This window comes from Oncorhynchus masou, chromosome 29, assembly GCF_036934945.1.
Source record: "Oncorhynchus masou masou isolate Uvic2021 chromosome 29, UVic_Omas_1.1, whole genome shotgun sequence".
Lineage (NCBI taxonomy): Eukaryota > Metazoa > Chordata > Actinopteri > Salmoniformes > Salmonidae > Oncorhynchus > Oncorhynchus masou.
Window position 1 is genome coordinate 39,085,407 of NC_088240.1, and position 17,616 is coordinate 39,103,022.

At 44.1% G+C, this 17,616-nt stretch overlaps 1 protein-coding gene across 1 annotated transcript in view; it reads right to left on the bottom strand.

Annotated features, from left to right (window-relative positions):
• Positions 1-296: 296 nt before the first annotated feature.
• LOC135519603 (sodium channel protein type 2 subunit alpha-like) overlaps positions 297-17,616 on the bottom strand; it is a 55,672-nt gene continuing 38,352 nt past the window's right edge. Inside the window, exons 21-27 of the mRNA XM_064944836.1 lie at positions 17,236-17,358; positions 5,278-5,547; positions 5,040-5,093; positions 4,764-4,901; positions 4,514-4,618; positions 4,131-4,401; positions 297-4,036 (exon numbers count right to left, since the gene is read on the bottom strand). Of these exons, the coding sequence (XP_064800908.1) occupies positions 2,835-4,036; positions 4,131-4,401; positions 4,514-4,618; positions 4,764-4,901; positions 5,040-5,093; positions 5,278-5,547; positions 17,236-17,358 (2,163 nt within the window). The 3' untranslated portion in view covers positions 297-2,834. The remainder of the gene's footprint in view (positions 4,037-4,130; positions 4,402-4,513; positions 4,619-4,763; positions 4,902-5,039; positions 5,094-5,277; positions 5,548-17,235; positions 17,359-17,616) is intronic.

A 17,616-nucleotide genomic window follows, 5' to 3' on the forward strand; every position in this document is an offset into this window, starting at 1 on the left:
ACATGAGCAGCAGTTACGTTTGGCTACATACGGACCGTTAGTGGAATTCCCGCGAGAGAGTAACGGTTAATGTATTCTGGAGTATTTCGTGGTGTGATATGCAGTGTAATGGTCAGGATTAACTGTATACAGTACATATCTCCAAATAAATGATTAAAAATCATGTAAGACTTCCGTTCAATGACGTGAGGCTATAATTATGGAACTCCATGGACAACTACAATGTAACATGATTGATTTGTAGTGGTTTATGTATTAAATGAATAATCCACATTTAGTCCATTAAAACATCTTGTAATTGGGGCCACACATTTTCACTGGTCAGGTCACATGATCAAATAAAAAGTATTTGCTGACATGGAAAAAGAGGGACCTTAGATGAATCCGTTTAACTCACTGGCCACTGATTTGCAAACATTTGTTAAGCATGCAAAACTTGGATTTATAGAGTATGTTGATGTACTGTATGGATGGCAATGTCGCAAATTAATAGTCAAACACGTGTGATGGAATAAATTCATATTTTACAGACATACCTGAGGCACATGTATTCTTTATTCTTTTGGCTTTTCAATGAGATGGGTTATATCTTGCATGCAGTTTACTCATACACTACAAGCATAATGCATATAAAGATGTGATCTATTAAATGTTACGTAATCAAAACATTCATTGTGTATACATGTATAGTTTATACATATTATGAATGTTTTTATTACATGCAACATATGCTCTTCATAACATACTTTGAAACATTCTAATTACAGACACTTGTGACACTTTATACAAAGGGAACAGCTAACAAAAGTAACATCCTGAGGAATTGGATAACTATGTAAACAAATGTAGGAAACAATCGAAGACGTGTGCTGTCACACTAGCCTTGAGACAATCATATTCAGAATTCTCTGAACCTGATGTTCCATCTTAGATATTTATTATGATAAAGCATATGAGGTAAACTGTTACCACAGTTTATAAATGACACAAAATAAAAGATGAAAGAATCCAAATGAGAAGTCCATTTCCCCTTCACTAGATCACATGAGGCGTTTCCAAATGAAAGGGTGTGGTGAAGCTTAAATAACTAAAGTGGCTATAGCGCAGACAGTGCGGCCATATTGTATAGCAAACTATTTACAAAACAGTTGTACAGTACAAAGAAAAATGATCATATTACAATATTTATATAGACATTGAGTGTAATCTAACTACAAAATCTTCCCACGGCCTCAACTGGATGCTTCATACTCTGGTCTGTCTGCCATATAGAGCAGAGAATGCAGAATATAATAGATATATGTATTAAATAACATTAAAAACTTTGTATATTCCATTATACATGAAACATCACATAATATATCAAATATATTTGTATATTTCATATATTATAGAATATGTACATACAGATACGTCAATAACGGTGGAACATGATTTGGGAAGTGGGTAGGAAAGGTAAACTCAAAGCAATTTAAATTTGGTAAATTACAAGTTTTATAGCACTTACTAATGATGTTGCAGTACCAAAACCGCAGAGTACACAAGATACATGCTTTTGGAATGCCTCTTAAGTGAGCATATATGACACAGAATACAGTGTTTCACCTGTCAGACGAGGCTTGGAGATTATTTGAGGCGATTTACACCTGATGGTCACAACTATACTGTGCAGAGGACATTCATTTTATCATTCACCACTGTGACGGGAAAAGACAGTATAGACTTTGAGGCCATTGAGGTTCAAGCTGGACAGAAGAGCTGGACCACGAATACTATGTGTATCAACTCTGTGAGCCAGCACTAAAGATGAATGTATTCTGCATTGTACTGTGGTTTCTGATGAATGAAAGGAGGAAAACTATGTTTTTCTAGAGCGTGTTATTGTTCGGAAAACTGATTATAGGCAACGATTGTTGGTAATGGTATTTGGACTGTATGCTCAGGAGAAATCTTTCCTGTTGATTTGTAATAGTGAGAGTAACATAATGATACAGATTCATCAAAGTATGAGCCCCTCAGACATCACGGAGAAAGCAAGCTCATTTTGGTGAGGGTGCGTAATGCAACACTGTAATCATGGGTAAGCATTCATGCAGGTCTACATGTCGATTGAACTGCAGCAATCCCCCTAACTGCACTGCAGCAATAATGGTTGTCATGAGTAGTCATGTCTTATGCTCGAAACAGAGCGCGCACATGCATAAGCTCCACCATATACCTTCATTTAAAAACGGTTTATGAGTGTGCAGGCCCAAATTTCTTTTATGCCAACTTCTTTCGGCCCTGCACCCCACAAGGATGTGTGTTTGATCACACTTGACTAGTCAAGTTGTATGAACATTTAAAGTGAACACGACTACCTTTTAAAGCAATACATGAAACCCCTCGTTTTACAGTAAAACATATGTTTACAAAAATAGTCACACAATCAACCTATGAGTTTTAAAAACAAGATTCTGTCAGAAAACAAAGTTAGTAAATCATATGGCAGTTATAATGCAAGAGACTGGACGCAACCCTGGAAGTACTAGCTGCAAGAGAAGTTACAGTATAACTAAATGTTTCTGATTGGAACAACACACAACATGTTTTACCTGTCCCTATAAAGCTGGCAAACATTTGTTTTAGTCCCCACAGAAATTAACATCCAAACAACTGGTCACCTTACAGCCTAAGAGGTTGAGTCACTACCTCATGTTAGGCACCAACCTTACATTTAGACTCAAGTAAGCATTGTCAGTTTGGCATAGATATTCACACCAAAGAAGGGGTTCACTTGACACATTGGTCACCTTCAAAGGCTGTAAACAATTTGTAGCAGAATTAAATCTATGCTAAATCTTCCCAACATCCATGTACTTTTTTTTCTCCTTCACCTCCTTCTTTCTCTTGTCTTTTTCATATTTGTTTTTTTCAGGTTTTGTGACACTGTCATATGATGGGGGAGAAGCTGTGGAGGGTGTCATGTCAGTTCTGTCTGAATTAGAGATCTCGTTAAATTTGTCTATGACGAGAACCTCTTTATCAAGGAGCGTGCCTCCACTTTGTATCTTCTCCTTGTACATGGCAGAGGCCCGCTTAACAATACGCTTGAGAAGATATCGTCTGAAAGCTCTCTGGATGACCAGGGCAGACATGTCCTCTAGCTTGCGGCGCAGTGTGGTGGTGATTGGTTCGTAGGACACCTTGGAGGGGTTGGAGGCCATAAAGCGCTCCTCCATTTGACCCCGGAGGATGTCCAAGCCTTCGCCCTCGCCCAGGACACGTTTGGTGAAGGCAAACAGGATGTCCAGGCAGTGGATGCGCTCCCCACTCACCATGGGTAAATCCATTGAGCTCAACTGGATCTTGTTGGGCTTAGAGATGCGTAGCGGGGGGTCTAGGGCGTCAGCAAAGTCTGACAGCTTGTCATACTGCATGAACTGGGTGGCCCGCGCATCAAACTTTTCCCAGACCTCATAGAACATCTCAAAGTCATCCTCACTCAGGGGCTCAGCGCTCTCCTCAGTGGCCACACTGAAGTTCTCTAAGATGACAGCAATGTACATGTTGACCACAACAAGGAAACATATGATTATGTAGCTCACAAAGAAGATAATGGCCACAGAGGGGTTTCCACAGTCTCCCCCCTTGTACGTGCTTCCTGGGTGCTCTTTCCGGCTGTCGCAGTCTGGCTCTCCCTTGTTGAGGATGGGGGCCAGCAGGACATCCCAGCCCCCTGACGTGGTGATCTGGAACAGGCAGATCATGCTGTTGCCGAACGTTTCAAAGTTGAACATGTCGTCAATCCCAGACTCCTTCTTGACGTATGCAAAGTTGGACATGCCAAAGATTGCATAGATAAACATCACTAAGAAGAGCAGAAGACCAATGTTGAACAATGCAGGAAGTGACATCATCAACGCAAACAAGAGTGTACGGATTCCCTTGGCACTCTTGATGAGGCGAAGGATACGGCCAATTCGGGCCAGTCGAATGACTCGGAATAAGGTTGGTGAAACCAAGTACTTCTCTATCACTTCCGAGAGAAACATACCTGAAAGGACAGAAAAGAATTACACATAATAATCTCCAAAGCATAATATCTCTTTGCAGTATTACAATTATGAACAATAGGTGAAAAATCTTACCAATTATCGACAGGATAACAACGATAAAGTCAAATACATTCCAGCCAATGGTAAAGTAGTATTGTCGGAGTGAGATCATCTTCAGAATACACTCTCCGGTGAACATGACAATAAACACCAGGTTGATATTGTAGAGAATTTTACGAATGTCGTTTTCCTGGTCATCCGTCTCCACCATCATGGTGACCATATTAAGGCATATAAGAATCATGATGACAATGTCGAAGGCTTGCTTTGTAATGAAATCAAAAACAAATCCTTGAAACTTGTTCTGGAGGAAACATAAGAAAAGAAGCATTTTGAGACACCAGGATGTGGAAATCGAGGTTCGTGAATTGAGGAATGTCTTTGTTGAGAAACATCGTGGTACAGTATGACCTTACCACTGGCCTAGGGATAGGCTTTTGGGGTTTCTTTGAGCCGAGCTTCTTCATAGCATTGTAGTATTTCTTCTGTTCCTCTGTCATGAAGATGTCTTGACCTCCAAAGTAAAGAGGCAAGACAAGCTGAGTTAAATTCCTGCAGCTCTTACACACATTTAGTTGCCCATTGTTGGAGGGAAGAATCCTCATTACGTTAAATCAGAGAAAATGGATGCATGTATCATTGCATACAACTTTAAAAAAGACTTATCTTTTTCTTTTGCTGATTGAAGTTGTCTATAATGACACCAATGAAGAGGTTGAGTGTGAAGAAGGATCCAAATATGATGAATACCACAAAGTACAGATACATGTACAGATTCACTTCGTAGTCGGGTTGATCATCCAACTGTAATAGAATAGCGTAGTATTACCATACATGAACGTCATAAAACCAAAATATTATCATATATAAATAGACAATGTGCAAACACAAACAACCATAAGTCTAAAATACCTTGTGAAAGGAATTACTGAAAACACTTACATTGCGAGAGTCCACAGCTGCATACATGATATCCATCCAGCCTTTGAATGTAGCCTTAGAAAGAAATTAAGGAACATTTTACTACCTAATAGTTAAGACACTTGTTCCGAAGGACTTTGCCCTCGCACAATTTGTCTGCCCACACGAAATTGCTACAAAACGTTTGACATGGGTCCCGTTATCTTTCGAAAATGTCAACAAAATATTTCTGCTGAAAGGTGAATGGAGAGCCACTCACCACTTGTAACAGTGCCAGATAGCCTGCTCCCACGTTATCAAAGTTGATCTTGACATTCTTCCAGTGGGTACCTTTCAAAGCCAAACATTCTGTCTTGTTTGCCACGTCTCTGACTTCGAAGCGCTCCCTCGTGGTCATGTTGATACAATGGTAGTATTTCCCTGCAAACAGGTTGACACCCATGATGCTGAAGATGAGCCAGAAGATGAGGCACACCAGCAGCACATTGAAGATGGAGGGGATGGCTCCAAGCAGAGCGTTGATGACCACCTGCAAGGATTCACACAGACAGTCTCAGATATAGAACCATAGACAATATTGCATTGGATAATGATCATTTTCAGCACTGACAATATATAGACAAATGTAGGATCTTAATCACCCCATTGCAGGATAACTTTCCTGCATAGCAGAAAATGTAACACGTGTTTATTTAAAGTTTAAAAAGGCTTCTGAAATTTGTAATTTCCACTTTGAAATTTCAGACCTGATTTTCTCTTACGAAAAATGTATCCATCCCTACAAAAATGTCCATTGATTATAATCAGAATAATCATTCCCATTTCAAGTTGATGCATGATTATTTTACTGCCGTAGCAAACTGGCTCATATTAAGATCCTACATCTGTACTGTAGGCTACATGTTGACTTTGATTGGTGACGGTGAAAATAGGAAAACACAAAGTGTTTAAATGCTAGCGTAGAGCTCAACACAAGTGTCACTAACACCACAGCTTATCAACGACCATGACAACAACAAGGAAAAAAGGAAAGGAAAGGACAAGGGGGAAATGTATTTGTGAAGGAGAGACATTGATGGTGTGTTTACTTGTTGTAGTGATTTACAATTAGGCTGCAGTGTGAAAAAAGGAAACAGAAAAAACCTTGTAGAGGCAGGATGAAGTCACATAATTTGTTAACTGTAAATGAAAAGCACAAACACAAAAATGAAGAAATTGTTCATGTTAAAAGCAGTACCCAGCAGCAAGCAACATCCAAACACAGTACAGTTTCAAAGTGCATAAATAGAGAGCCAGTGAAGCAATGAGAAGTCAGTCATGCAGATGGGATAATTCAGTGACAACCACGTGAGGAGAGACCGTCATCACAGCACTGGCATTTGATCGATAAGGACTATGTTGGTTATACCAGTCGACATATAACATCCAAAACCCTGGCTAGATTATGTTGCTGTGAGAGTACTGCACAAGTTTATGATGGTTAAGTGCAGTAGCCTCCAAGACTTAAGAATGTTTTCATGTAGTTTAATTAACTGAAGACCAGTTAATGTCATTTCCACATGTCTTATTGATTCTTTTCCAGTAACGCTGACATCCTTTGATGAGTGCATGTGACCTGCCAGTGGGACTGATGGAAACTCTTGTGTTATAACATCCTGAAAACACATGTAGGTGGAAAAGGAGGAATAGAAGAGGAAAGGTATCTCTAAATATACACTGAACAAATATATAAATGCAACATGTAAAGTGTTGGTCCCATGTTTATGAGCTGAAATAAAATATCCCCGAAATGGTTCTTCACCTGCTGGATTGTCTGAGACCAGCTGATGAAATTGTGGGTTTGCACAACTGAAGAATTTCTGCACAAACTGTCAGAAACCATCTCAGGCAAGCTCATCTGCGTGTTCGTCGTCCTCACCAGGGTCTTAACCTGACTGCAGTTCGACATCGTAACCAACTTCAGTGGGCAGATGCTCACCTTCGATGGCCACTTGCAAATTGTAGAAGTGTACTTTTCACAGATGACAGACAGTGTTGGTGTTATGTGGGAGAGCAGTTTGCTGACATTGTGAACAGAGTCCCCGTTGGGGGCGGTGGGGTTATGGTATGTTCAGGCATTAGCAACGGACAACGAACACAATTGCTTTTGATCGATGACAATTTGAATGCACAAAGATACCTTGACAAGGTCCTGAGGCCCATTGTCGTGCCATTTATTTGCCTCCATCACCTCATGTTTCAGTATGATAATGCACAACCCCATGTTGCAAGGATCTGTACACAATTCCTGGAAGCTGAAAATATCCCAGTTCTTCCGTGGCCTGCATACTCACTAGACATGTCACCCATTGAGCACGTTTGGGATGCTCTGGTTCGACGTGTACAACGGTGTGTTTCATTTCCCGCCAATATCCAGCAACTTTGCACAGCCGTTAAAGAGGAGTGGGAGAACATTCCACAGACCACAATCAACAGCCTGATCAATACTATGCGAAGGAGATGTGCCGTGCTGCATGAGGAAAATGAATGACTGGTTTTCTGATCCACGTCCCTATCTTTAAAAAAAAGGTTATCTGTGACCAACAGAGGCATATCTGTATTTCCAGTCATGTGAAATCCATAGATTAGGGCCGCATAGATGTATTTCAATAGACTGATTCCTTATATAAACTGTAACTCTGTAAAATCTTTTAAATTTTTCCATGTTGTGTTTATATTTTTGTTCAGCTATTGGGTTGCTGTGGGCCTTAGTTTGACTACAGAGCTCTGTATCCTTGCAGGGAGCTGATGTCACGTTGATAAGAGGCTGTCATTAGAGCCATGTAGAGTACTTGGAGAATTGTGCCAATGCGGGCCAATGATACAAAAGGTAAATTCTGACAAAAGCTGTAGTTACCCATTAATGTTTCATGGGGAATATTTAAACAATGCTATGTAACTGAATGTCTAGAATTAGAAAACAAATCTAAATTCTAAAAGTTGGTGTAACTCTCTAAATATGTGGCTCTGGCTGTGATGATATGCACTATGAGGCAACAGCACTGTAAAAAACAATCTAGTTGTTTCAACCAATTATTATTAAGTAGCTAGTTTTACAGCCTTTCTTTTGTTCACTAAACTTTTTGGTCAAAGTATTACCCAAATTTAACATTTTTAGTTGGCCTCAAACTTAGCTCCAACATGAGAAAATATGTCTCATATGTTCATTCAACCAGAAATGATTACTTTACCACAAAAAAGGCTGTGGAACTAGACACACACACACCCACACACACACACACACACACACGCACACACACACAGATCTTTAGAAAGCACAGTGTCTGTCATCACCAACCTGGGAGTGAAATTTTACTCTGTGCTCTCCTTCAATGCAAACATGATGAGAATAGTCAGGAGAACTGCTATTTGACAAGGTCATGGTGGCATAGCAAGATGATTACAATGTCATGAACCAAGAGGTTGTGAGTTCAAATTCCCGGTGAGGACATGTTAAGTACTAATCATTGTATAAATGAACAGGTGTAATGTAAGTTGGTTCAACACACTGCATGTGCAAATAGTTCCACAGCCATTGTTGAGTTAAAATGCCTAAAAATAATCATTTGTAGTTGAATGAAGATGTGAGACAAATTGAGCAAACACGTGAATTTGAAGTTGACGGAATGTTTGCCTATGTTTTTATCACATTGGAGCTACATTTGGGTCAACTAAAACTGTTAAGTTCAGGTAACACTTTGACCGAAAAGTTTACAAAAAAATAAAAAATGCTTTGGAACCAGTTACTTGATAATATTTATTTGAAACAACTAGATTTGTTGGTGCTTTTTTTCTACAGTGAGGGCTCTGGGGCCTCATTTTATAAACATTGAGTACGCACAAAATATGCCCCAAAACATGCATGCACCAGTTTTTTCTCAAAAGGTGGAATTTATTACAACTGAACTTGAGGTGAGAATGTGCTTATCCTCCTGCAAACTTTAAACCGCGTGTACGTATTGCAAGGCAAAAGTAGCCGAGTCGTAGCTTTGTGCAGGAATGTGCCTATTAGATAGACGACTGTAATTTCAAGTTTTTGCATCTGAAAGGGAGAGCGGTTTATTACATACAGTGGAATTTTACAGGTGATAAGACAGTTGATCTTTTGCATTGAAGTGTGTAGCTACCAACGTAAGTAGGCCTACTGTAGTTTTCATATTTTTCAGAGTAAACAATGTTTCAGAATTCGCCGGCATAGCCTATTTAGATTTGGGAAAAAGTAAATGCCAATCATTATTGAATTCAAACTATCTGTTTGCAAGTACACAACAAAGTGCAATGTTTTTGTTTTTCAGACAAGTATCACGCCCGGATCTGTTTCACCTGTCCTTGTGATTGTCTCCACCCCCTCCAGGTGTCGCTTATTTTTCCCAGTGTATTTATCCCTGTGTTTCCTGTCTCTCTGTGCCAGTTCATCTTGTATGTTTCCAAGTCAACCAGCAGTTTCCTGTTCTCCTGCGTTTTGCATTCTCCTTTTTGTAGTCCTCCTGGTTTTGACCCTTGCCTGTTTCTGGACTTTGTAACTGCCTGCCTGACCATTCTGCCTGCCTTGACCATGAGCCTGTCTGCCACTCTGTACCTCCTGGACTCTGATCTGGTTTTGATCTTTTTGCCTGTCCACGACCAATCTCTTGCCTACCCCTTTGGATTAATAAACATTGTAAGACTCCAACCATCTGACTCCTGTATCTGCATTTGGTTCTTACCTTTCGCCTTGATAACAAGTTTCGATACAATGGCGCCCTGGAGGAGATAGCTGCTGTTTTACGGTCTCCTAACCAATTGTGCTAATGTGTGTGTTTTTTTCTGTGGTTTTTGTAACTTATTTTGTACATAATGTTTCTGCCACTGTCTCTTATGACCGAAAAGAGCATCTAGATATCAGGACAGCGATTACTCACCACGTACTGGAAAACACATTTTCTTTAACAAGTCGGACACAAAGAATTTCCTTCAGACACCAGACTAGGCCCTCATCTCCATCATTCGCAGGAAAAAGAGACAGAGATATCGGGGACGTAGATCGGGGAGCGACCTACGTCCCCGGATACGACAGGATCCAACAGCGAGTGGGTAATCTGCCTTCACTATCAGTCCTATTAGCCAACATACAATCATTGGATAACAAGATAGACGAACTACGAACACGTATATCCTACCAACGGGACATTAAAAACTGTAATATCTTATGTTTCACCGAGTAGTGGCTGAACAACGACGTGAATAACATACAGCTGGTGGGTTTTACGCTGCATCAGCAAGATAGAACCGCTGCCTCAGGTAAGACAAGGTGTGGCGTTCTGTGTATATTTGTAAACAACAGCTGGTGCACGAAATCTAATAGTATGGAAGTATTGAGGTTTTACTTACCTAAGGTAGAGTATCTCATGCTAAGCTGTAGACCACACTATTTAGCAAGGGAGTTTTAATCTATATTCTTTGTTGTTGTTTATTTTCCACCACAAACCGATACTTGCACTAAGACCCCAATCAATGAGCTGTATATGGCCATAAGCAATCAGGAAAACACTCATCCAGAGGCAGCGCTCCTAGTGGCCGGGGACATTAAGGCAGAGAAACTTAAATCCATTTTACCAGCATGTTAAATGTGCAACCAGAGGGAAAAAACTCTAGACCACCTTTACTCCTCCTGATTCCTGCTTGCAAGCTAAAACTAAAATAGGAAGCACCAGTGACTCAGTCAATAAAGAAGTGGTCAGATGACACAGATGCTAAGCTACAGGACTGTTTTGCTAGCACAGACTGGAATATGTTCCGGGATTCTTCAGATGGCATTGAGAAGTACACCACATCAGTCACTGGCTTCATTAATAAGTGCATCGATGACATCGTCCCCACAGTGACTGTAATGTGCATACCCCAACCAGAAGCCATGGATTACAGGCAACATCCGTACAGAGCAAAAGGGTAGAGCTGCTGCTTTCAAAGAATGAGACTCTAACCCAGAAACTTATAAGAAATCCTGCTATAACCTTCGACGAACCATCAAACAGGTAAAGCATCAATACAGGACAAAGATTGAATCGTACTACACCGGCTCCGACGCTCGTCGGATGTGGAAGGGCTTGCAAACTATTACAGACTACAAAGGTAAGCACAGCCGACGAGCTGCCCAGTGACACGAGCCTATCAGACAAGCAAAATTACTTCTATACTCGCTTCAAAGCAAGCAACACTGAAGCATGCATGAGAGCATCAGCTGTTTCGGACGACTGTGTGATCACGCTCTCCATAGCCAATGTGAGTAACACCTTTAAACAGGTCAACATTTACAAGGCCAAAGGGCCAGGCGGGTTAACAGGTGGTGTAGTCCGAGCATGTGCAGACCAACTGGCAAATGTCTTCACTAACATTTTCAACCTGTCCCTGACTGAGTCTGTAATACCAACATGTTTCAAGCAGACCCTGTGCCCAAGAACACTAAGGTAACCCGCCTAAATTACTACCAACCCGTAGCACTCACGTCTTTAGCCATGAAGTGCTTTGAAAGAATGGTCATGTCTCACATCAACACCATTATCCCAGAAACCCTAAACCCACTCCAATTTGCATACTGCCCCAACAGATCCACAGATGACCCAATTTCTATTGCACTCCACACTGCCCTTTCACCCTGGACAAAAGGAACACCTATGTGAGAATGCTATTCATTGACTACAGCTCAGCGTTCAACACCATAGTGCCCTCAAAGCTCATCACTAAGCTAAGGACCCTGGGACTAAACACCTCCCTCTGCAACTGCACCCTGGACTTCCTGAAGGGCAACCCCCAGGTGGTAAGAGTAGATATCAACACATCCGCTATACTGATCCTCAACACGGGGGCCCCTCAGGGGTGCGTGCTCAGTCCCCTCCTGTACTGCCTGTTCACTCATGACTGCATGGCCAGGCGCGACTCAACACCATCATCAAGTTTGCCGATGAAACAACAGTGGTAGGCGTGATCACCCACAATGATGAAACAGCCTATAGGGAGGAGGTCAGAGACCTGGCCGTGTGATGCCAGGTTAACAACCTCTCCCTCTTCGTGATCAAGACTAAGGAGATGATTGTGGACTACAGGAAAAGGAGGACTGAGCACGCCTGGGCTGTAGTGGCTGTAGTGGAGCAGGTTGAGAGCTTCAAGTTCCTTGGTGTCCACATCGCCAACAAACTATCATGATCCAAACACACCAAGACAGTCGCGAAGAGAGAACGACAAAGTCTATTCCCCCTCAGGAGGCTGAAAAGATTTGGCATGGGTCCTCAGATCCTGAAAAAGTTATAGCTGCACCATCGAGAGCATCCTGACTGGTTGCATTACTGCTTGGTATGGCAACTGCTCGGCCTCTGACTGCAAGGCACTACAGAGGGTAGATCGTATGGCCCAGTACATCACTGGGGCCAAGCTTCCTGCCTTTCAGGACCTCTATACCAGGCAGTGTCAGAGGAAGGCCATAAAAATTGTGAAAGACTACAGCCACCCTAGTCATAGACTGTTCTCTCTGCTTCTGCATGGAAAGCGGTACCAGAGTGCCAAGTCTCGGTCCAAAAGGCTTCTCAACAGCTTCTACCCCCAAGCCATAAGACTCCTGAACAGCTAATCAAATGGCTCCCCAGACTATTTCAATTGTCGTCGTCTCCCCTCTTTTACGCTGCTGCTACTCTCTGTTTATTATCTATGCATAGTCGCTTTAACTCTACCTACATGTACATATTACCTCCAGCCACCCTAGTCATAGACTGTTCTCTCTGCTTCTGCATGGAAAGCGGTACCAGAGTGCCACGTCTCGGTCCAAAAGGCTTCTCAACAGCTTCTACCCCCAAGCCATAAGACTCCTGAACAGCTAATCAAATGGCTACCCAGACTATTTCAATTGTCGTCGTCCCCCCTCTTTTACGCTGCTGCTACTCTCTGTTTATTACCTATGCATAGTCATTTTAGCTCTACCTATATGTACATATTACCTTGACTAACCGGTGCTCCCGCACATTGACTCTGTACCGAGCTGTCCCCTCTATATAGCCTCGCTACTGTTATTTTACTGCTGCTCTTTAATTATTGATTTGTTTTTTTTATTTATGTATTTTTAACACAAATTTTTCTTAAAACTGCATTGTTGGTTAATGTCACACCTTGGTCATTGTATTTTGTGTCTTTGTTATATATTTGGTTAGACCAGGGTGTGACATGGGTTATTGTATTGTATTTTCGTATTGGGGTTTGTAGTGTTTGGGATTGTAGTTGATTAGGGGTGTGTGTGTGTGTTAATTAGGTTGGCTGCCTGAGGCGGTTCTCAATCAGAGTCAGGTGCATTTCGGTCCGACTCTCCTTCAACAACAAAAGAACGCCGTTACAGAATCACCCACCAAACACGGACCGAGCAGCGTGTCAACAGGCAGGAGCAGCGCAAAGAGGAGCCGCGCAAAGAGGAGCCTCGTTTTAAGGATTTCTGGACATGGGAGGAAATCCTGGTCGGAAGAGGACCCTGGGCAAAACCAGAAGAGTGTAGCCGCCCTAAAGCGCAGCAGGCGAAGAGTAAACAGGTGCAGCGTGTTAACAGGCAGCGACAGCTGGAGCAGCAAAAGGAGGAGGAATTATTCGGTGAATGGACATGGGAAGACGAACTGGACGGAGAGGGACCCTGGGCTCAGCCTGGTGAATATCGCCTCCCCAAGGAGGAATTAGAAGCGGCTAAAGCGGAGAGGAGCAAATATGAGGAGGCAGCACGGCGACTTGGATGGAAGCCCGAAAAGCAGCCCCAAAATTTTTTGGGGGGGGGCTATCAGGGAGTATGGCTGCGTCAGGTAGGAGACCTGCGCAATCTCCCTGTGCTTACCGGAGGGCTAGAGAGACCGGGCAGGCACCGTGTTATGCAGTGGTGCGCACGGTGTCCCCAGTGCGGGTGCATAGCCCAGTGCGGTATATTTCAGCTCCGCGTATCGGCCGGGCTAGATTGAGCGTCGAGCCAAATGCTATGAAGCCGGCTCTACGCATCCGTTCTCCAGTGCGTCTCCTTGGGCCGGTTTTCATGGCACCAGCCTTGCGCTCTGTGTCTCCGGTTCGCCTACATAGCCCAGTGCGGGCTATTTCTCCTCACAGCACTGGCAGGGCAACCGAGAGTATTCAACCAGGTAAGGTTGGGCAGGCTCGGTGCTCAAGAGCTCCAGTGCGCCTGCACGGTCCGGTCTATCCAGAACCACCTCCACACCCCAGCCCTCCAGTAGCAGCTCCCCGCACTAGGCTTCCTGTGCGTGTCCTCGGCCAAATACCACCAGTGCCAGCACCACGCATCAGGCCTACAGTGCGCCTCGCCTGTTCAGCGCAGCCAGCGCTTTCTCCCTCTCCTGCACTGTCGGAGTCTCCCGTCTATTCAGCGGTTCTAGAGCCGTCCTCCTCTACAGCGCTGCCGGAGCCTCCTGTCTGTATACAGCAGCCTGAGCTGCTAGTCTGCATGGAGCAGCTAGTCTGCATGGAGCAGCCAGATCTGCCAGTCAGCCAGACTCTTCCAGATCTGCCAGTCAGCCAGACTCTTCCAGTCAGCCAGACTCTTCCAGTCAGCCAGACTCTTCCAGATCTGCCAGTCAACCAGACTCTTCCAGATCTGCCAGTCAGCCAGACTCTTCCAGTCAGCCAGACTCTTCCAGTCAGCCAGACTCTTCCAGATCTGCCAGTCAGCCAGACTCTTCCAGATCTGCCAGTCAGCCATACTCTTCCAGATCTGCCAGTCAGCCAGACTCTTCCAGTCAGCCAGACTCTTCCAGTCAGCCAGACTCTTCCAGATCTGCCAGTCAGCCAGACTCTTCCAGTCAGCCAGACGCTTCCAGTCAGCCAGACTCTTCCAGATCTGTCAGTCAACCAGACTCTTCCAGATCTGCCAGTCAGCCAGACTCTTCCAGTCAGCCAGACTCTTCCAGATCTGCCAGTCAACCAGACTCTTCCAGATCTGCCAGTCAGCCAGACTCTTCCAGATCTGCCAGTCAACCAGACTCTTCCAGATCTGCCAGTCAGCCAGACGCTTCCAGATCTGCCAGTCAGCCAGACTATTCCAGATCTGCCAGTCAGCCAGACTCTTCCAGATCTGCCAGTCAGCCAGACTCTTCCAGATCTGCCAGTCAGCCAGACTCTTCCAGATCTGCCAGTCAACCAGACTCTTCCAGATCTGCCAGTCAACCAGACCCTTCCAGATCTGCCAGTCAACCAGACTCTTCCAGATCTGCTAGTCAGCCAGGATCCGCCAGTCAGCCAGGATCCGCCAGTCAGCCAGGATCTGCCAGATCTGCTAGTTAGCCAGGATCCTCCAGTCAGCCAGGATCTGCCAGTCGGCCAGGATCCGCCAGTCAGCCAGGATCTGCCAGTCGGCCAGGATCTGCCAGTCAGCCAGGATCCGCCAGTCAGCCAGGATCTGCCGGATTCAACTTCCTGGCTGACTGGGCTTTTTCTCAGTACTGGGCTGCCTCTCAGTGCTGGGCTGCCTCTCAGTGCTGAGCTACCCCTCAGTCCCGAGCTGCCCCTCAGTCCCGAGCTGCCCCTCAGTCCCGAGCTGCCCCTCAGTCCTGAGCTGCCCCTCTGTCCCGAGCTGTCCCTCAGTCCCGAGCTGTCCCTCAGTCCCGAGCTGTCCCTCAGTCCCGAGCTGCCCCTCAGTCACGAGCTGCTCCTCTATTATGTAGGGTTCTGGGTGAGGACTATTCGGCCATGGTCGGCGGTTAGGGTGGATTATCCTTGGACGCGAAGGGGAGGAACAATGACAATTATGAAGTGGGGTCCACGTCCGGAGCCGGAACCGCCACCATGGATAGACGCCCACCCGGACCCTCCCTATGGTTTTGAGGTGCGTTCGGGAGTCCGCACCTTGGGGGGGGGGGGTTCTGTCACGCCTTGGTCATTGTATTTTGTGTCTTTGTTATATATTTGGTTAGACCAGGGTGTGACATGGGTTATTGTATTGTATTTTCGTATTGGGGTTTGTAGTGTTTGGGATTGTAGTTGATTAGGGGTGTGTGTGTGTGTTAATTAGGTTGGCTGCCTGAGGCGGTTCTCAATCAGAGTCAGGTGCTTCTCGTTGTCGCTTGTTAAATCCAAGGGTTCATGCTTTTTGGCCCTGCACTGTGAATGTTTACATGGTGTGTTCAGTAAATACATGAAAATGTAAAATTGTTTGCGTGTTATTAGTTTAAGCAGCAGAAATGCAAGTAATTTCAAAGGGTTCACATGCTTTTTCTTGCCACTGTACATGATCATATCATGGACTTCTTGGAGGAAGATGCTTTTGATGAGGAGCTATTGGTGAAGACTAGGACGAAAAGTACGAGACACACACACAAACAGGACAGACAGGCGAACATCTACTAGCAGAGAAGCAGCTGAGCTAATTCCCCCTTTAACCTTCCTAGGTCGATGCTGGTGGAGGTGGCTACTGGTCATACCAAGCTGGTGTGCAAGTTGCAGAAATGTTATAGCTGGGCCTCCCTTGTGGCGCAGTGGTTAAGGGCGCTGTACTGCAGCGCCAGCTGTGCCACCAGACTCTGGGTTCGCGCCCAGAGTCTGTCGTATCCGGCCGCGACCGGGAGGTCTGTGGGGCGACGCACAATTGGCCTAGCGTGGTTAGGGAGGGTAGCCTGTTTTTCGCCTTGTATTTCATGGGCGATTGTTCCTGTCTCTGTGTAGGTTGCACCAGTCAGGCTGTATTAGGTTTCGTTCTGTTTGTTGTTTTTTTGTATTTATTAGTTATTCGTGTTAGTTCGTTCGTTTTGTCTTCATTAAATAAACATGAGTAACATACACGCTGCATTTCGGTCCGACTCTCCTTCAACAACAAAAGAACGCCGTTACAGTTAAGGTCTAGAATGTAAGCATTAAGGTTTACACCAGTTGAATTCGACGCATGTGACAAATAAAATTTGATTTGAGATACAGCAAAATATTCTGCCAACTCCTCTAAAAAACATTTGATCAAGGTTGCCATGCATTGCTATTTTGTTAGATACTTTCTTGGCCAAATTCAAATACAAAAAAAATGTCACCATAAAAATGTCACCATAAAACCATGAATTATGGGCATTGTTTCAGGCGGAGTTATGCTGGTTCACACGTCCACAGTTTCACGACAGGTCTGATTTATAACAGGAAACTTGTACGCAATGGTTATAAATGAAGCCCCAGGTCTGGTGACTCTTACCCTCATGCCCTCGAAGCGGGACAGCGCTCTCAGGGGCCTCAGCGCTCGCAGCGTCCTCAGGGACTTGATGGCACTCAGCTCAGAGTAGCCCAGGGCGTTGGCCACAAGGCTGACCAAAGAGACCTGTAAACAGAATGATGTCATCATGAGACATGTGACTAGCTGATTGACACTCAGCGGAGGCAGAGCCTCTGTCTCAAAGATATAAACCAGGAAATGGGTCACTGTCTCGCCTTGACTACATTACAGTATCATTTCAACAATGAAACAACGATACAATGTCTTTGCAATTACAAGCTGATTTTGATATCGTATTGGACACTAAGAACTTGGCTTAAGCAGAAAAACCCTTTGGAGCACTCAAATAAACTGTCTATATTT